Genomic DNA, 21,977 nt, shown 5'->3' with positions numbered 1-21,977 from the left:
AACCAACTTTGTATAGCCGCAATTGGAAGAAGTTGATCTTGACAACATCTGGTTCAAACAAGACGGGGCTACGTGCCACACAGCACATGCAATAACCGAATTATTGCGAGAAAATTCGGGAGATTCGATACTTTCATGAAATTGTGACTTTGAATAGAGTCGTTGTGATTTAACACCATAAGACTAATTCTTGTGGGGTTATTATTGAACTAGCTATTCATGACATAAGACTTGATTTAATTGAAAAAGTACTCGAATATTGGATTCATCGACTTTGTTCCTGCAAAAGAAGTCGTGTTATATTCAGAACTTAATTGTGTCGATAGTACTACACATTAAATGAAAAACCTTTGAATTTCCTTAACAATTAGTGTTTCATATCACTCTTATTGGAAAACCCTATGTATATGAAATGATCAGAATGACGAGACGAGTTGAATTCTGGGTGAATATCTGTCCCACCGTCCGTCAAGTTTCTCGTGCATATGATAACTTGAGTAAAAATTAATATATCTTGATGGAACTTGGTTCACGTTTTTCTTGGTGTCATAAGAAGCTTAGTAGTGCAGATGAATCAGACCATTATCATTCCCACAAAATTCCGTTAATCGAAAAACTATGCAGTGCTATAGTCACAAAATAAGATATGAAACCGTAATTTAGTGCTGTCATTTAGTCAGTAGACATGTAAGTGAAGTACCAATGACGATATCGGAGTGAAACTTATATTGTGCAAAAAAGCTCACCACGCATTTAGAAATCGGCGAATCGGACCATAAATTCTCAAGCCACCATATACCGAATATGTAGACCTCAGTGTCTATTGTCTAATTTGTGATATATATTATTGAGGTTCAGATACCATCTTTTTCCGGTAATAATATGCCGTGATGCCACAAACGGTCAAAATCGGGTCACTACTACCCCTAGCGAAATGAAGTTTAGTGCTAGTCAAATCGTCCAATATCGGTACACTTATTACCTTATCTTCGATATACTACATATAATTTTCGTTCTGCTAGCACGCTTTATGCCAAATATTTCGGAAAATTTTGTACTTGTCCAGGTAGGTAGGTAGGTAGAGTGGCTGTCTAACGACGGACCTAGGCCAAAAGGAAGCCATTGTGATACCACCGGGACTAATGTTCCCTGCCTCTATCGTCTCCTCTCTGAACCAACCTGTGCTCCTGATGAAGTTCATCAGTACAAATAATTTTATATTAGCAACTTCTGATACGACGTCAAGGACTGATAGTTGCGATTATTTTCCTGTATAGAGCTTTACATTCGCATAGAAGATGCTTTACAGTCTCCTCTTCTTCTACTTCTTGACAGCTTCTACAATAGTCGTTGTATGGCACACCTAGCCTACTGGCAAGTCTACCAATTAGACAGCGACCTGTTAGTACTCCTATCAGAGTTCTTATATCATTCCTTTTAAATTTTAGTAGTCGGTTTGTGCGACTCAGGCTCCATTCCTGCCACGTTAGTCTGCTGGTTGAGCAGGTTATTGATTGTCTCCACCGAGACTGCTATATTTATAGCATGTTCGCTGATTAAGTGTTTGCAAGTTGCAAGAGGCATAAAAATACCCTCTTTTTCAGGGGTTAGTTGCAAAGTGGTGCCTGTTCTGGCTAGTTCATCTGCCTCGCAGTTACCAGGGATATCACTATGTCCTGGAACCCATTGCAGGTTTATTGTGAAGTAGGATGTCAGATCCTCTAATAGGTCAAGACATTCTTTCACTAGCTGAGACCATTGGAGACTTGAGTGATTTCAAGGCCGCTTGGCTATCCGTATATATATATATATGCTCCTTGTTGGGAGCACACGTTTTGTCAATACCACAAGGCTTTCTTTAATTTCTGTGATCTCCGCCGGAAGACACTCCAGTGGTCTGGTAAACGGAAGGCGATGTTGGTGTCTAATGTTACGCAAAAGACACCAACTCCCACTCGATTATCCAGTTTGGATCCATCCGTGTAGATGCTAATTCCTGTATTCCTGTCCACCTCGTCCCTTTTCCACTCCTCCATTGTGGGGAAGGCAGTATTGTGGACCGAATTTAGTTTCAGTTCTATTGGATTGCGGAAATCCGTGGTTTTGGGTAGGAACGGGAATATACTGAGTATCCTAGAATGCCCATTGTTGCATGCGACTAGTTGGGAGGATTCCCTCAGTCTAAGAGCTGACTCTGCTGCCACTTGCTTACAGAACAGGTCTGTTGGCAGTATATGTAGAATGACGTTTAGAGCCTGGCTTGGCGTTGTTCTACGAGCTCTACTAATGCATATACTGGCTGCTCTTTGTATACTTTCCATACGCTTTACCGCGTATTTCTTTTCCATTATTGGCCACCATACCAATAAATCGTATGTCATGATTGGTCTGACAACTGCTGTTTAGAGCCAGTAGGTTAGCCGAGACGTTAGCCCCGATTTGGGGCCCATCATCCTTTTACAGGTGTAGAGTGCTCTGGCTGCCTTCTTCACATCCAAGTTTTGTTTCCATTAAAGCTTCCTGTCTAAGATTAGCCCCAGGTAGCATGCCTTATCTCCAATTGTTAGTCTGCAACCATTTATTAATGGCGCCGTAACATCTGGAGCATTATGTTTTCTGGTGGACAATACTAGCTCTGTCTTACCAGCATTTAAGTTTAATCCGCACGATACAGCCCAACGATTTATATCGTCCAAGATCGTTTGCATAAGGTTTGCGAGAGTATTCAAGAATTTGCCTCTAACTGATACTGCCACATCGTCAGCGTAGGCCACAACATGTACCCCTTTCTTTTCTAGATCCAACAGCAACTTACTTATTGTCAGGACCCAGAGAAGTGGGGATAACACGCCCCCTTGAGGTGTACCTCTTTGGACAGATCTGCACATCGTTGACGCTCCCAGCGTTGAAATTATTGACCTGCTCGTGAGCATCTGTTCAATTAATTTTCTGAGAGGTTCAGATCCTTAAGCGCACTCAGTATGGCCCTAGGCTGGATATTATTGAAGGCTCCTTCTATATCTAAGAAGGCAAATAGAGTGTATTATTTAACTTCCAGAGATTTTTCAATCTCCGCCACCACAGAGCTTAGTGCTGTTTCTGTGGATTTTCCTTTAGACCTTGTGCTGCGAACCAGCCAACTTTTCTGGTTTCAGTTTGTTTCTTATATGTAATTCTATTAGTCTTTCCAGCGTTTTTAGAAGGAATGAGGAGAGGCTAATTGGCCTGAAGTCCTTTGGACTTGTATGCGAGCTTTTGCCTGCCTTTGGTATGTATATTACCTTGACTTCCCGAAGGGGTATAGTTTAATTGCAGCGCCCCTTTAAGAATGGCAATTAGCCAATTCATTATGTAATTCTGCGACTGCTGCAATTGAGCCGGGAATAGACCATCTGATCCCGGCGACTTGAAGGGCTTAAAGCTATTTATTGCCCAGCGTACGTTGCTTTCTGACACTATGTTTATAAGAGTGGAGTCCATTTCTGCTCCATTGTCTTGAGTATATTCAGCAGTATGGCTTTCAGAGCTGCCTGGGAAGTGGGTATCCATTAGTAGCCCCAGGGACTGTTCACTGGATACTGTCCAACTTCGGTCTGGCTTCTGAAGATAACCGATACTATGCACCGATTGTGCCATTATTTTCCTAAGTCGAGACGCTTCCGCCGTGTTCTCGATATCATTACAAAAAGATTTCCATGAATTTCTTTTTGCCCTCCTAACTTCCTTTTTGTATGACCTAAGGAGGTTGTAATAATAATCCCAGTCTGACTTGCCTTGGGAATGCTTAGCTAAATTGAACTGCTTTCTGCATTCTTTCTGTAGCTTTTTAAGTTCTAGAGATCACCAGGGGGGCCTAATTCTACCTCTACTTCGTGTTATTGGACAAGCCACTTATATTGCTTGCCGGCACGATTCCGTGAGTCGATTAACGAGGATATCTAGATCCTCCTTGCTATTGGGCTGAAACGGTAGAATCATAGGGATACGTTTTTCCAGTTCTTGCATGTGCACCTGCCAGTTCGTTTTCCTATGATTCCTAAAGTTAATGCCTCTATCAGCCCTTTCCTCTATTGTACATTCAATATATCGGTGATCCGAAAAGGAATGTTCTTCGAGAACCCTAGATTGGGTTACCCTGTCAATTAGTTCTTTCGACACAAGTGTGATATCCAGCACTTCTTGTTGGTTTCTTGTAATAAATGTTGGCGTGCTTCCCTTATTATACACCAGTAACTTAGTGCCTAGTAGGTAATTAAAGAGACACTCACCTTTGTCATTGACATCTGTGCTGCCCCAGATTGTGTGATGCGTGTTTGAGTCGCATCCAAGTATCGTCATGCACTTGGATGCCTCGCTATCCCGTACCACCTCTTTTACCATCAGAGGTGGCACCAGCTCTTGCTCGTATGGCATATAGCACGGCACCAGCCGGTAACTGTTTGTGCCCGTTTCCCAGCTTACTGCTGCTGTGTCGTTGTTGCTGTAATTATGTAATATAAAAACATATTTTTCTTTGCCATTATGCAGGTTTTGATTTTACCTTCACAATTAGCTATAAGTAACTTATAGTTCGGCGTCCTCAGTCCACAAATACGCCCTCCATTAACCCATGAATGCTGAATGAGGACAAATTCAGGCTGTTCCATTGCCACGCGGTTAATTAGGGCTGCTGAAGCTAGTTTGCTATGATGAAGATTAATTTATATAAGACGCATTAACTATTGTTATATCTGCGTCTTCCTGAGAGTCGCTTAAAAGCTCTTTCTCAGTATACAAGCTTGAGAGTCTGGCAGCAAGCTCAGATTCGGAAGAAGAACACTCATCTTGCTCCATACTTTCCGCGTCGATCGAGGACTGCATAGGATCTTCCTCTACTTCGCATATCTCTTTCTCCGATGCCAGATCCTCACTTTCGTGAACCCGTAATTTATCTCCCCGCCACCTTTCGCCAGCGGTTCGATGGATTCTTTCATTAGTAACAGCAGAATCTGCATCGTGGCCCTTTTAGTCTCCATGGCAGATTCTGCTACGCTGTCCTCAAATGTCTTGACATAGATAGATAGTGATTGAGGTATGCACCGCGACCTATGGTCTATTGTGCCCTAATGTCTTGACATACTTCCACTCTTCCGTGGGTAGGCTCGTGTTGCAGGCTCTTATGAGCTGCATAATCTGGTCCGGCTGTGATGGTGTAGCCGGGATCCATACCCTTGCCCTTGGACTGGATGGTATGTCCTTTTTGTCCACTGCTACCAATTTTGCCCCTGGGTATACCTCTCCCACCTTGGCTATAGCAGCTTTTTATAGAGCGACCGATCTCTCGTCGTCGCAAGCAATCATTTTGATCTGGGCCTAGTACCAGCCGGCATCTGCATGACGGTGACGGACCCGGATTGCTTAGTAGCACTTCCAGCGCCACATTTGCCAGCGCAACCTGCACCCATTTCCATTGGGCTCTGGGGATTCTTCCTTCGGGATCTCCCTCGTCCAGAACGCCAATGACAATTCGGTTCCAGGCCACTTCTGCAAATGATTTTGCGGGCGTTACGCCCTTTGTCTTCGGCCTCTTGGCTGACGGCTTTGCCTCTTCAGCTGACCTCTGTCGCTTGTCAATCGATGCTTGGAGCTCCTTCGTTAGCACCTCTTTCGTTGGCGGCTTTAACTCTACGAACCTTAGTATGTATGCGGCGCGTCGTCTCTCCGCATACTTTGCCTTTGCCGGGTCCTGAATGCTAAATGCAGGTCACTCCCTGGCAGATGCACTTCCAGCAGCAGCCCCTTTGGCATCTTCTCCCTCCCCCTGCTTCTCAGCCGTGTTTTGGCTGCAGGGTTTGGGTCTGGCTGCCCCCGGCGCTACCACCTTCTGTGGGCCAGCTTAGCTTCTGCTCCTTTACTTGTGCTTGCCCTATCTTCGGGACCAAGCTTCGCTCCTGTCCTCTTGATATTTGTTGCCGAGCTCGTTCCAAACGATGCTCTTTTTTGGAAGCAACTAGCCCCCTCCGGCTTTTTTTCTGGAGATCCGGGCTCTCTCCGATTTTTATACTTTCGCAACCTGTTGCTACAGAGTATAATAGTTTTGTTCACCTAACGGTTGTTTGTATGTGCCGTTTCAGACAGGGACTCAAAAGAGTCGCATTTTTTTCAAATTTTCTTTTGGTGTCGCTCTGGGCATTCACACGGCCAAAAAGAGTCCAGCAACTCGAGTCTAGTTTTTCTGCATTCCTTTTCACAAAATGTTCGTAAATATTTGTGCGGTTCGACTGCGCAAGACCGCGCAACACTGCGTGCTGCGTATTTCATTTGTATGTTGAGACATTTTGCTTGCAATGAATTACCATGAATATGGTAGAACAATATGCATAATACAAGTACCTACCCGCTAAATAGTTTCAAAAAAATACTAAAGACGGGAATTCCCTAATCCACAAGAATGTATTGAATATCCGCTGCTAATATTTTCAAGGCCAAATTTATAATAGGAATTTCCTAATCTTTAAGTATTAAAAACTCATAATTTCTTTACTCCGTATTAAAAATTCATAATTTCTTTACTCCATAATCTATATCTTAATTTTCTCCTTATTTACAATTTGTCATAATATTTCTATTATTCTATGCATACGTATTTGCATATTACATACAAAAAGAACTCAAATTTGCGATCGAATTCATTTGAAACCGAGCGCTCTTGCAACCATTCAAAGGATTTGAAAGTGAAAAGGAATGCTGAAAAGGGTAGCAGCGAGCTGTTACGAACAAGAACACAAAGCGTGCCACCCGAACACGAGTGGCACGGTCCCTTCGTCTTTCCTCGTCGTCCCCTCACCCACAATAAACTGGTATGAGACTCTTTTGCGTCCCAATGTGAAACGGCACTATCACCTAAAACTAATTGAGTTAGATATAGGGTTATATATATATAAATGATCAGGATGAAGAGACGAGTTGAAATCCGGGTGACTGTCTGTCCGTCCGTCCGTCTGTCCGTCCGTCCGTCCGTGCAAGCTCTAACTTGAGTAAAAATTGAGATATCTTTATGAAACTTGGTAGACATGTTTCTTGGTACCGTGGTATTGCAGATGGGCGTAATCGGACCACTGCCACGCCCACAAAACGCCATTAATCAAAAACAAAAAAATTGCCATAACTAAGCTCCGCAATAAGATACAAGACTGTTATTTGGTACACAGGATCACATTAGGGAGGGGCATCTGCAGTTAAATTTTTTTTTTAAGTGGGCGTGGTCCCGCCTCTAATAGGTTTAATGTGCACATCTCCTAAACCGCTAATGCGATAATAACAAAATTCACTGGAAGCAAATGTTTTTAGCACTTCTATTGGCGGTGTGAAAATAGTTGAAATCGGGTGGCAACTCCGCCCACTCCCCATATAATGGTACTGTTAAAAACTACTAAAAGCGCGATAAATCAAGCACTAAACACGTCAGAGACATTAAATTTTATCTCTGGGATGGTATGAGATGACTTTATAGGAACCGCGTTCAAAATTAGACAGTGGGCGTGGCGCAGCCCACTTTTAGGTGAAACGCCATATCTTGAGATCTGCTCAACCGATTTCAACCAAATTCGGTGCATAACGTTCTTTTCGTGTTTCTATGTCAATGGGCGAAATCGGACTACAACCACGCCTAGTTCCCATATAACACCATTTTAAATTCCATCTGATTCTTTCACTTTCCACTATGCAAATCAGGCAACAATGACTGTATCGGGATAAAACTTTGCGTGAATAATGCGATTAAAGTATGCCACCTTGTGGCCAAAAATTGTCTAAATCGAACCAAAACTGTTTAAGCCCCTAAGTACTAAATATGTGGACTCCAGTGCCTATAGTTGACCTTCTACCGAAAATATCAGTCAATCCACAAAGAAATCTCAAACGAGTATACTATTTGACTTTGCGAGAGTATAAAATGTTCGGTGACATCCGAACTTAGCCCTTCCTTACTTGTTGTATTTATTTTTGTTTTGAGTTTGTTTATTTGTGTTTCGGTTCATAGGTGGTCCCACGAGTGTGGGGGAAAGTATGTCCGCTTGCGCATAGCTCCCGTTGCGCAAGTAAGGCTATTTTATTACGGAGGGCGCCAGGTATCCTCGTGAATCTGTGGTATCTATTACCAGTCGGCTCCCTCAGGGAGGGTTCAGTGGGGGATTTTTGCCAACCTTGTCTATATTTACTTGAAAATAATTTGAATTTTTGTACTAATTTTCTCAGTTCGATGAGATTTTTCATTGAATAAGCGCCTGTTTCACTAGAACCCTTTTGTCTGAATTATCCTCAATCGATGTTTTGCTTGCAAAATTATAAATGTATTGTAACCGATTTCTCGATAAATCCTCTACCTCATAATTCACTCTTGATCCAGTGATCAACTGGATTGTTAAATAAAAATCCGAATTTAATGACTATACAACTATCTTTATTTCAAATTCCAACAACTTAACGCTTTACTACTCATTATCCGAGCATACAACTTCTTACTCATGTCTCAATTGCTCTTTTCACGACAGCACTCTAATTAGAACTGTCCGCTGCACAATCCGGCAGCCCTTATATAGTAGATTGTTAATAAAACTTCGCCAAGCGAACATTCTGGCAACTACAAATTTCGATGTCGAGTTGATTCTACGTTCGTCTGGCCATGTTCGCCACACTGCCCTCCATCTAAGTCTGATCGCCCCAATTAGACATATTTGCAGTACCAAACGCTGTAAGCCGTTCCAGATGAACTATCTTCATTTTATTCCTAGGTCTTCCAATGGTCTGAATGCAATACACTGCATTGTTGAGTCGTTTAATAACTTGGTATGGTCCTTCCTAACTACACTGTAATTTGGAAGACAGCCCTTTTTTTATAAATAAAACCCTCAGAGTTCGCTGCTTTGTCGTATTTTGCTTTCACTTTATCGCTCATAAGTTTAGTGCGCTGTCTGACCGTAGCATGTATATCTCTCATCTCGTCTTGAAGGATGCTGTTGACTTCCTTTGGCGTTAATCTCAAACTTCAAATCAACCGATAGCTGAAGATCATTACGAAAAATCAAGTTTGCGGAAGTCTGTCACGTTGTTTCATGTACAGCAGACCGATAAGTCATCATGAACAAGGATTGATTGATTGATTGATTAATTTTGAGGTATGCACCGCGACCTACGGTCTATTGTGCCCTCCCCTAAGTCATATCGTGTCATCTAGGCCCAGCATATTGATAAATTCCAAAATTCTGCTTGGTGCTAGTGAGGCGATACAATCCCTGTGTGGAAACATGGATCCCAGGGCCTTGATTCTGCGTCTGCAGACTGCTGTATGAACAAGGATATATGGGTATCCCAATTTTTGATACTTGTCCACAACTTTCTTTAAATGTTCTTCCAAAGTCCGATTGAATCGTTCTACCATGCCATCGTTCTGCGGATGTAGTGCAGTTGTATGGGTTATGCGGATACCCAGTTTCTGGCACATCTCCTGAATTAACGCTGATTCAAAATTCCTTCCTTGGTCAAAATGTAATTCTATTGGAACACCATATCTCGTTACCTAATTGCTGATAAATATGTCCGCTACAGTTTCTGCCTCTTGATTAGGAATTGCGTATACCTCTGACCATTTGCTGAAATAGTCCTTGACTACCAAAACATACTTGTTTCCTAATTTACTAGTGGGAAATCGACTAGCTATATCTATGGCAATTCGCCCAATCTTTGTTTTAATTTGTCCAAGGTTTGGTGATACCCATGTGTCCTCCACTTGGACTGTTGTGCAGAACAACCGGAACAATCATCACAGCTCGAGAGCTTTGCCCATCTTCGCTTTCTCATATGCGATGCAAGCAGCCAACCCCAACTTTAAACTATTCCATTTTGACCAATATGCCAAATTGCCTTTATATTGTCTTCTTAAGTCTCAGCTTTTGAGGAATGTCTGCATTCCAAACTACAAGGACGGCGGGACATCGCATCTGAGTTTCCATGACTACTACCTTTGCGATGCTTTATAGAGAAGTCGTAACTTTTCAGTCTCTCAAACCATCGTGCCAACTGTCCTTCTGGGTTCTTGAATTGTAGAAGCCATTTTAATGCTGCATGATCTGTCCTTACGTGAAAACGTTGGCCATAAAGGTACTTGTGAAAATGTTTGATGCACTTCACCACCGCCAGTAATTCCCTCCGAGTTACACAATAACTTCTCTCTGGCTTGCTATTGTCTGACTGTAATAAGCAACCACTTTCTCTTGCCCGTCAATGACTTGTTATTGCAAACCCACTAGCATTCATATCCAAAATAAACGCTGCTCCTGAGACCAGGTATGAGGGCATTGGTGCAGTACTTAACCGTTTCTTCAGAGTTTGTTCTTTATTCCATTCAAAGACTCTGTTCTTTTTCGTGAGTTTATGGAGGCTACTAGCTACCATGGAAAAATTTGGAATGAATCGTCGATAATAAGTACACAATTCAAGGAAACTCCGCAATGCATGAACATTTTTAGGAATGGGCCAATCTTTTACTGCCTCTATCTTTTCATTAGGTGTGCGAGTGCCCTCCGCTCTCACTTTGTGTCCTAAATTAAGTAGCTCTTTGCTAATGGTATTATTTTTATTAACTGGATCAGATCGAATAATGGAATGTGATGAGACCGTATCCACAGTCAGTATGCGCGTTTTACCGTCTACATATCCAATAACGGTAACGTTGCTCGTATTCCTGCTTATTTGTGAAATGAAGATTACAGGGCATTCGCTTGCAGGAGCCAGCCCGTGCCCTTTTCGGCAGGCTCGCTTTAGTTTAACGATTGGTTGAATTTGACTTTTTTTTTATCTTTCTCTGCTTTGCTTTTACATCTAACTGAATAATTGAACTGGTTACAATTGCCTGCAATGTGGTCACTGTTTTCGCAGTGGAAGCATTTATCATCATTTTTCTTACGCGCTTCTGTAGATTTTTCTAGTGCTTTCTTTTTTCAAGTTACTGTTCCACCCAAGTGTGTTCTTCTATTTCTATTTTATGAGCTTTAAATGTTCGATTGCTAAGCGGAGATGCAGTTTCCTGTGTTATGCATGCGAAACGGTTTCCGCAAATGTCAATTTTGGACATGCTAACGCAGCAAAGCGTGTAGTGTTATCTTGTGTTTCATTAATGAAGATCCGAATTTTCGGATCCTCGATAAGCTCCACAGATTTATGTGCATAAACTAAGTGAGCTAACCTCTCAATCTCTGTAGTGCAGAAGCTTATTGCCTTTCTGGCGGCGATTTTGCAACTCGATTTGGAAGATCTGCTTTCTGTGCTCACTACCATACCGTCTTTCAAATGCACCCATCAACGTTTCATAACTACTCGCCTCGCAGTTTGGGATGTTCTGTAATATCTCCGCTGCAGATCATTTTAATGCAACGAACAATGCAGCTACTTTATCTTCAGCATTCTAATTATTTGAAGATGCCGTCTTTTCGAATTGATGCTACTTTATCTTCAGCATTCCAATTATTTGAAGATGCCGTCTTTTCGAATTGAAGCTTAAAAACATGGAACGGAACTGTGCCATCAAAGGATGGTGGTTTTACCTTCGCAGAAGCTGTTGACATAATTGGCCGATTTAATTCTAGCTCGCGGGACCGCTTTGCTATTGTGACGTCACCTGCTATATCCGTGCATCGTGCTCTTTCAACTGTGAGAAAACCTGTGCTGATATACATGCATCTTGCGCTGCGAACTGCGCCTCCAACTGCGTTGACAGCCGCGCATCCAACTTCGCCAGCATTTGTGATTCCAATTGAAAAACACGTTGCTCCAGCTCCTTTTTTAATTGTGGAATCTTCAGGTCGTGGTACTTCTCATTATCCGCATTGCTCTTTACACAACAGCACTCTAATTAGAACTGTCTGCTGCACAATCAGGCAGCCCTTATATAATAGATTGTTAACAAAATTTGTCATATTATAGATAATAGACTCACTTAGGTGTATTACTGTATTTTACTGCTTGTCAACTAAAGTTATTTTAAAATCGTATTTTATTAAATTAAATTATAGGTCATAGACTCACTTTGTTTTATTGCTGTATTTTACTCCCCGTCAGCTAAAGTTCTATTAAAATCATCTTTAAATGAGATATACAGCCCTATTGTAAACTTCGTGTGAATAAATCATTGTCATGTATTTTTTTTTTATCTTCCCTGGAAAGAAAATTTCGTATCACGAGTTTTGTGGGAAATTTTCGAATTATGCTATTGTGAACTTCGGCAACCTGTCACTTATGTTTTTGTTTCGATTTGGTGGCAATAAAAAACTTTTTAAACTTATAAAGTCAATTATGCGACTGCTTTAGCTTAAAAGCGTTTACCGATCTAATCGGTATTAGTTGCATTTGCCTTTTGAAAACTTTTCCTATATTCCGATTTTCGGCCTTCGCGTTGAGAAAAACGTCAACTGTTGATAGATCTTAGTTCAAATAAAAAAGTTTTTAAAATTCGGTAAATAAAGTTTTATTGATAGGATCCTCCCTATCAATTTTGTGACTAAATCTTCGAATATGGGGGTTTTTCCCATGTGAAGTTCACGATAAGAAAAACACAAAACTAAAACAAAATAAGGCGATATAAACTCAAACGAGGTGAATTTAAGATATACATGTAAACAGTGATGGTACAGGTGGCAACGCTGCAGGCAACTGCAGGACAATTGGTAAGAGTGAAGGAGCAAAAAGAAGTTGATCAAGGAGAAGAAAAAGTGAAGCGTCGCGGAGCAGTCGTAGAGTTGAATTTTCCTACTGATAAACTTACACAAATAATTTAAAATTTTAAGGCTTAAGTTTATGAACAAACATTAAAATATAAACTTTTCAATAAATATTACATTTGGGGGCTCAACCGCCGAACTAAAGTGAAATTGCGTCAGAAAACTGAAATGTTATATTATATATGTGTCGTTTCGAAGAAAAGTAATTAGTAAAGATTGCAAGAAAAAAAGGTGTAAAAGAAACAAAAGCAGACGACAGTGAAACACCAAAAACGTCGCGACAAATAAATACACTAAGGCAAGCACAAGTGGAAAAAGAAGAAATAATGGAAAATCAAGTACAATTACAACAACTTATTCAACTGCTGAGTTTGAAAATTCAAGCTGATGAGGTGGTGCAAAACACTCCAAAAGTCTCAATGGAGGGTTCTGGTAAAGTTGTAGCAGATTTTGACGGCGAGACGGCGCCGGTCGAAAATTGGCTTGAAAATTTCAAGGTTAAATGCTGATGCGTATGGGCTAAACGAGAGGACAAAAATATGCTCAAGCGCGGTCAAAGATGACAAAAACAGCGCAGTTGTTCTTGGAATCGGAGCTGGTAGGCTCGTACGAAGAATTAAAAGCAGCGCTGTTGACAGAGTTTCAACGAAAATTAGGAAGTGCGGAGGTACATGAGAAACTGGCAAATAGGAAGAAACTGCAAACAGAGAGTTTCCACGAATATGTTTTACAAATGAAGAAAATAGCCGCACTGGGCAATGTTGAAATCAAGTCTGTCATACGTTATATAGTTAACGGATTGGGTATCAAAGACGAATATAAATTCATAATGCATGCTTGTAAAACTTACGATGAACTCAAAGAGCGGTATGAAAATTTTGAACTGATAGATAAGAGCACGACAAAAAAGCAGCATTACAGTGGTGGCCAGCAAAATCAGAACAGCAACAATAAAAGGACGGTGTGTTGCTTCAATTGTGGATCGCCTGAACACATGAAGAAAGATTGTAATGTTGGAACGAAGTGCTTCAAGTGTGACGCTGTAGGCCATATATCAACAAGTTGCCCGCAGTCAGTAAAATTGATGCGAGTGGTTAAAGATTGCAAACGGCTCAAGAACATTATACTAAATGGTGTTGAAGTTGCGTGCCTGGTTGACACGGGTGCTGATGTTACGATTGTGAAGCATTCTGTGTACATGAAGCTAGTTGATGTTGTGTTAAGTCCATGTCGTTCTTTGTTGCGTGGACTGGGCAAAACAGGCACTGTGCCGCTGGGAATATTTACGGGAGCTGTTCAAATAGACGATATGGAGACTGTGCAAAATTTCATCGTGGTGGCAGATGAAAAAATAGAAGATGATGCTCTACTGCGATATGACTTTCTCGCAAAGTTTCAATTTACACTGGATGCAAATGGGTTTAAGTATTCGTCGTTGTCAGCTTGCCCGGAAATAGCTGACGTTAATCAGATAAGTATTCATGATTATGATTGTACTGTAAGTAATGTGAATGCTCCTCTCCAGTTTGCACCCATGATACGGAATCTGATAGAGGAATATCGGCCAACCTCGCTACTTGTTGAGTCACCTGTGCAGCTAAGAGTTGTCCTGGATGACAAAATTAAACCATTTCGCCATCAACCAAGTCGACATCCTCCAGTTGAAGCTGAAGCCGTTAAAAAGCAAGTTGATGATTGGTTGAAAGAAGGAATCGTTCGACCATCTACCTCCAGCTTCGCCAGCAGAACCGTCGTAGTGAAGAAAAAAGACGCCACTTACAGAATTTGTATTGGCAAAGAAAACACAATTGCCGTGAAACAGTTTGCAGTACCTAAGAATGGGAAAGCTGTTCAATCTTTTTTGGGTCTAACGGGATTCTTCAGGAAGTTTGTGAAAAACTATGCCATTATTGCGACACCTTTGACCAATCTGTTAAAAAAGGATGCCATTTTCAAATTGGAGTCTAAAGAAGATGCAGCTATTGAGAATCTGAAGAGTGCATTGTGTGAAGACCCCGTTTTAAGGATTTATTGTAGAGGTGCATCGACGGAGTTGCACACAGATGCTTCAAAGGACGGGTTTGGTGCCACATTGTTACAAAATTTTGAAGATCAATTGCACCCTATATTTTATTGGAGCAAAAAGACGAGCCCAAGTGAATCAGGACGAAACAGTTATATTTTGGAAGTAAAGGCTGCTTATCTAGCTATGAAGAAATTTCGCCATTATTTGCTTGGTGTACCGTTTAAGTTGGTTACTGACAACATAGCGCTCACACAAACCATTCAGAAGAAAGGCGTTCAACGAGAGGTAGCAGAATGGATTTTGTACATGGCAGAGCATCGGGCGGGTGAAAGAATGCGTCACGTGGATTGTCTCAGCCGTTATGCCAACGAGATTTTCGTCGTATCCTCAGAGATATCTTGTCGGTTAAAGGCTGCACAACAAAAATACGAATGTATTCAGGCCATACGCACGATATTAGAAGAACGACCCTACAACCCTACAAAAAGAAGTTGACGAGAGTGATCGAGCAAGAAGAAGTTGAAAAGAGTGATCGAAGAAAAGAAAAAGTGAAGCATCGCGGAGCAGTCGTAGAGTTGAATTTTCCTACTGATAAACTTACACAAATAATTTACAATTTTAAGGCTTAAGTTTATAAACAAACATTAGAATATAAACTTTTCAATAAATATTACATACATTTGATGGGCAAACCACAACCAGAAGATCGAAATTAATTCGCAATACTTGTATGCAGTTTGGGCGAAGCTCTAGACAAGTGCCATTCATATTTAGAGCTAAACCACATAATTTTTAAGAAAGTCTGTCTACTTAATTCCATTAAAATATTACATATTTTTACTAAACTATATGGTTTAAAGTCAGCTCAGTCGGTAATCACTATAGGGGATATATTGGAGGCAGAGAAAAGTCTGGGCTGATTGAATCAACTTTAGACATTGCTCAGGTATACTTGGGAAAATATTTTCAAACCATTTTAGAAAGAAGTAACTCATACACTGACCTTCATATTCGGCATAACGATTAGCATTATATGCAGTATATGGAAGTCGAGATAAATGGTAGACTAATTTCACATATTTTCGGCAATGAACTATAGTATATACAATTCTATACGTTCAGTTAATTTTGCTAAGATATCATACATATTGGCCAATAAATACAAAATAAAACCAACCCGAAAATTAGGTATATAGTAGATTGGGGTTGTATTGACCCGATTTTAATTATTTTTGGCATTACTACATATTAATAACGGAAAAATATACTCTTTGAATTTCATTAAGGCACCTCAGATATCATCACCAATATATTAGGAGTAAGGTAAACCGGATGTTTGAAAATCCTAATATTAATTATATAGGGTCAAGGGCAAGTTTTCACCCGCTTTTATTCATTAAAGGCACAAAGACACATCATTACTAGAAAAACACTTCCACTCGATTTTATTAAGATAACTCCCAGATTGGCTGATATATGCTATATATCTTTGTATTAGGTACATATGTATATGGAACCTAAGAGATGTACTGACCCTATTACACCTATTTTTGACATACGAACATACTATTACTAGAAAAGGATTTTCTTCGAATTTCAGTTACATATATATCTCATACATTAACCGATGTTTTTAGTAAAAAGTCGGCCATAGGCACCGGGGTCCACATTTTCGGTGTTTTTTGGACTCGAGATGGAATATCTTCAAGGCGTTATGTATGTAAAGTTATATCCCGATATATTAAAAGCTGCTTTATTTGTATACTGGAAGGTGAACGAATCAGATCGAATTTAAAATTGTGTTATATGGGAAGTAGGTGTGGTTCATGTCCAAATTGGCCCATTTTCCATTGTAACATAGGAATGTAAAGATATTGTTACCTACCGAATTTGGTCGAGTATGTGTGTTCACTTTTGACACCGGCTCCTATAAACCCCTCTTTTGCCATCCTGGATATAAAATTTATTGCCGTTACCTGTTATACCATATAGGTAGTGGGCAGGGTTATCATCCGATTTCACCTGTTTTCACACTGTCGTGAAAGGTGTCGAAAGGATTTGTCCTGTGCAAATTGTGATGATATAGCTCGAGTGGATTGAGAGACATTAAACCTATTAGGAGGTAGGGTCACGCTCACATTTGCCTCTCACCTCTACTAAATTACAGTTTTATATAATAACTTGCGTCTTAGTTATGGCATTTTATAAGTTTTCGATTATTGACGTTTTGTGGGCGTAACTTGTCTTGTCATCCTGATCATTTATATACCTATATATAAATATACACACTCGTGCTCATATAATTAAGCCACTGCATGGCAAACTAACGTTTCACAATATAAAGTCCTCGAAATAGCTTTGCATTTGTATAAGGATATGGAAAAAGGTTCGGTTATTTATGTCAAAATTGCAAAATTGAACAAATTTAGAGAAATTAGTTGGCGAAAAAATTTAAATTGTTTCGCCATGATTGATTATCCACCATGTTTTACTGTTTTATTTTGTATATCGTGGGTTTAATTCTTGTTGTGGTGGTCGCCTGACATAGAGTCTACCATAATTGCTAAAGATGTTAAACTTTGATTCATCACTCTAAATCACTAGATACCAGAATTTTGAGTATTTTTGCTGGTGCTCTCTTGCAAATGCTGGCCTTCGTTTGATGTTCTTCTTTGGTACGTTCGGTTTCGGTCGTGCAATTCGCTCATTTAGGAAGTTTTTCTGCAATCTATGGCGGACTATCTATGCTGATACACGTACACCTTGTTTATGCTTCATTTGGGCTCTAATTTCACGTGAAGTCAAAATAGAATCCACCTGGGTCATTCGTACTATTTGCCTATCGTCATTAAATGTTGTATTTATCGGTTTTTTACGGGCCAAATTGTCAATGATCTCATCTTTCCTAAAATATTGCATATTATTCTTAACCCTTCTCAAAAAAAAAGTCAAATATTCCGTTATTTTCGAAAAAATTTTGTACTTTTGGTAACATACCCATATGCTCTTATTTTTGACCATTATTTATAAAACTTTCAAAAAACGTAATTAAATTAGTGCAGACAACACTTTTCCCTTCCTTAATATTTTTTTTTAATATAGATCGTTGCAATAACGACTTTTTTTACAATGCCCTAATTATGTGATTACACGCGAAACAATTTTAATTTTTTCGCCAACCACATTACTAGTTTCTCTGAATTTGTTCTTAGCAATTTCGACACAAATAACCGAACATTTTTCCATACCCCTATACAAATGCAAAGTTACTTCGAGGACTTTATATTGTGAAACGTTAGTTTGCCATGCAGTGACTTAATTATATGAGCACGAGTGTAACTCCATACCTATTACTAATAGTTTTTGGTGATATAAATAACTGTTAAAGGAACAAAACTATTGTACTCTGTAGCAACATGTTGTATGAGTATAAAAATTATTTAGATTTAAATGTTTTGAACAGCTGTACATCATACGCATATATGTATGTACGTAAAAAGTCGGCCGGCCTTTCCAAATTTTCAAGTACATCGGACTAAAATTTAGAATTTGAGAATTTAAAAGGTGCATTTAATAAATATATATACAGTTACATACCATATATTATTCGATGGTATACAATATTTTTATGGAAGTTAAACCTAACCGATAATATTTTTATATACGCTTCATTTGAAGATTTTGTATAATATTATAAAAAGCTTTTTGACAAATACCATAGACCGTACTCAAGTCTGACATAATTTGTTCTGGTTTTGGGTTGTTTTTATTGGAAAATCGTTATTTGTAGGCTGACTATTTTAATGCATTACACAGCTCCACAAAAAATATATCTCTTTTTGTTTCTCTAGATATCTTAGCAAACTGTGATGGTTTCAATTTCCCAGATTACGAATTTATTCATGAGAATATTGAATGTGCTCTTGTTTTAATGATATTCACATTTCTTATATTTTAAGAAACTATAGGCTTTTTATTAATAAAATTTGTTTTTTCAGTCTTAATTAGGGCTCTGCACACATTTTTCGCACATACAAATATAATATCATCTGCTCCCCACTATCAGGCTCTTTAACGAAAATATGCGAAAAAATTATGCGGAAGGTTCTCAGGTTTAATAATATAAATCAAGCGTGGAGATATCTAAACCTATAGTCTACTAAATATAAGGTTGTCAAATATCCCTTCCGCTTTTTTGCTCTTCATTCAATGCTTTATAAAAAGTGTTACAGTGATCGGATTTAGTTAAAATATGCGCCGTTTTGTTCGATGATCTGTTTCTATCTAGACGGCAACTTCATAATACCTTCCTCGTAGAAGCCCCCCTCCTTATTTGCGAAGAATTCGGACAGCCACTTTTCACTAGCCTCTTTTGAGTTCAACTTCACACCACCAAGGGCATTCGCCATGGACAGGAACAGGTGGTAATCACTTGGCGCTACGTCCGGGCTATATGGTGGATGCGATAAAACCTCCCATCCGAGCTCCCGTAGCTTCTGACGAGTCATCAACGAAGTGTGTGGTCTGGCGTTGTCCTGGTGGAACACTACACCCTTCCTGTTGGCCAATTCTGGACGCTTCTGGTCGATCGCCTGCTTCAAGCGGTCCAGTTGTTCGCAGTAGATGGTAGAATTAAGCGTCTGGCCATATGGGAGCAGCTCATAGTGGATGATTCCCTTCCAATCCCACCAAACACACAGCAAAACCTTCCTGGCCGTCAATCCCGGCTTGGCCACTGTTTGGGACGATTCACCGGCCTTCGACCACGACCGTTTTCGCTTGATATTGTCGTATGTGATCCATTTTTCGTCGCCAGTCACCATCCGCTTCAAGAATGGGACGAGTTCGTTCCCATTCAGCAGCATAGCACAGGCGTTGATTCGGTCCAGAAGGTTTTTTTGCGTAAAATTATGCGGCACCCAAACATCAAACTTTTTTTTGTATCCAGCCTTCTGCAGATGGTTCAAAATGGTTTGGTGACTAACTCCCATCTCCTGGGCGATGTCACGAGATGCCATATGCCGGTCTAACTCGATGTATTCCATGATTTGATCGGTATTTGTCGTCACAGGTCTTCCGCCGGCTGGCTTATCCATGGTGTCGTTTTCACCGGCTCTGAATCGTCGAAACCATTCCTCCGCGGTTCGAAGTGATAGAGTACCATCCCCCAAAACACCATTAATCTCACGGAACGTTTCTCTAGCGGATTTGCCTTTAACGAAGGAAAACTTTAAAATAGCGCGAATTTCGGCGTTAGTGAACTCCATGTTTACACGTCTATAACTGTTGAACGCAATATCCAAACTAATCATGCATAGCGTTGTTTTGTAGGTTATGTCAAAACCTTTCAAATTATGTATAGTGTTGCCAGATACGAGCTCTGTAGCGCTTTGTACATAGCCGCGAAATTCAAAAGACAAAAAAGCGGAAGGGAGATATTTGACAACCTTATATTTAGTTTTACTCAGTGAAAATTTTCCTTGGCGTTTCAAAAGTAGTTCGCATGCGCTCAGAAACAATGATGCCGCTAAATTCAATCATATTAGGAATTATAAAGCAGTTTGTCAAAGCTTTGAATATCGATTTAGTTACATTTGTAGAACATTTAAAAAGCTTAATTTGGAAAAGTCTAAAGGTGGACTATATGTTGGTTCTAAAATACAGCGATTCATGAAAGATAGAGATTTTATCAAGGTTATGACTGTTCCGGAAATCGAAGCTGGGAAAGGATTTTTTTGTGGTGGTCGAAGTTTTTCTGGGTAACCATAAAGTAAAAGCCAAATTATGTCAACTGGAAAATTCCAAAAGAAAAACTCATAAAGGCGTTTAATTGAGATATAACATATGTTTTCGACTTTTGTATCTCTGTTTACTTCAATGTATCCTTATTTTTCAAAACAAAACTAATATTATTAATATATCAGTGTTTTTATTTCACGATTTCTGGTTTTTAAAAGGTAAAATCAAAATATAGATTAAAAATAAACGAGAGAAAACTTACAAAATCATTGATAGTGTTATGAATTGGAAGAAAAAATATATCCAAAATCGATGTTATACAAGTATCTAGGGCAACAATACCACTGTAGATCAGTCTTATTAATTTACATATATATGGTTTATTATTTGTATAATATTTTGTTGCAGAATATTGGAAGCCGATTGATCACATCTTAGATTTCAATCTCAAGATTAATTTGCCAGTTGATTTAAAATTGCTTTTATATGCTTATAACAATGAAGATCCTATTCTAAAGCTGCTGCAACACATGGATGAGGTTTGCACCAACATACTTAAAGATGCCCGTAGCCTGTGGATATTAGTTTGCAGAGAGGAAGCTTCTTTGATAAGGTATTTGTGAACACATTTTTTTGCTAAATATAATAAGTTGGTTATTTTTTTCAGTTATTCAAATGGAGTGATTGTGCGAAAGTTTACATCCGAGGTTAAAGAAGTCACAGATTATTATCCGTACCTTAAAAAAACTGAGTTCCAGATAGAAGTAAATAATATTCGAACCTTGTCATTTAAAGATATTATATCTCCACCGTTGTATGCATTTTCTGAAGAGTTACAACTTTTACCCAGTGGTATAGATTTTCTCAAAGAATTTCTTAAGTCTCCCTGGCGATATTTAAAACCGTAATTTTTTTAACACTAATTAATTTATAATCATTTGATATAACTATATACTTCTTATTAAAGAAAAAAATTATATTAACTGAAAATCTGACTTTTCTTTTCCTTATGAGGTAGGTAGGCGGATGTTTTTGTTGTAGCGGCAGAATTTTGCCGAGTTAACAGTCCTTGGCCGGAATAAATCCGGGTCGGTTCCGGTCGTGGGAACGGTAGGTTACGGTAGGCGGATGTCTGATGACGCTCCTAGGCTTTTAGGAGGCTATATCCCTTCACACTATCCTTCCCATTCTGAACCCCTTCTGCTCTCTCCTAATGAAGTTCATGAATTTAAACAGTTTTATATGTGCAACTTGCGAACCATTGTCAAGTAAATCGCGACCGATAGTTGCGATTAATTTTCTATATATAATCGTAACAACAACAATAGTATTTTCCTTTATAAAGATTTGCATTTGCTTAGAAGATGTTCTACAGTATCTTCTTCCTCACCACGTTTATCTGCTTGTTGAACGAGTCAGGGAATGTTTCCACTGAAACTTAGTTATATAGAATTAATATT

The 21,977-nt window shown here is 39.5% G+C and overlaps 1 protein-coding gene across 2 annotated transcripts in view; it reads left to right on the top strand.

Moving 5' to 3' along the window:
* Spc105R (Spc105-related) overlaps positions 1-21,507 on the top strand; it is a 108,331-nt gene extending 86,824 nt beyond the window's left edge. For both annotated transcript variants that reach the window (XM_036368429.2, XM_036368430.2), the window contains 2 exons: positions 20,926-21,130; positions 21,185-21,507. In XM_036368429.2, coding sequence (XP_036224322.2) covers positions 20,926-21,130; positions 21,185-21,425 — 446 coding nt within the window. In that variant the 3' untranslated portion in view covers positions 21,426-21,507. The remainder of the gene's footprint in view (positions 1-20,925; positions 21,131-21,184) is intronic.
* The last annotated feature ends 470 nt before the right edge of the window (positions 21,508-21,977 follow it).

Source organism: Bactrocera oleae, chromosome 2 (assembly GCF_042242935.1).
Source record: "Bactrocera oleae isolate idBacOlea1 chromosome 2, idBacOlea1, whole genome shotgun sequence".
Taxonomy (NCBI): domain Eukaryota; kingdom Metazoa; phylum Arthropoda; class Insecta; order Diptera; family Tephritidae; genus Bactrocera; species Bactrocera oleae.
Note: the sequence above shows the minus strand (reverse complement) of the source record. Positions and strands in the feature narration are given on the sequence as shown.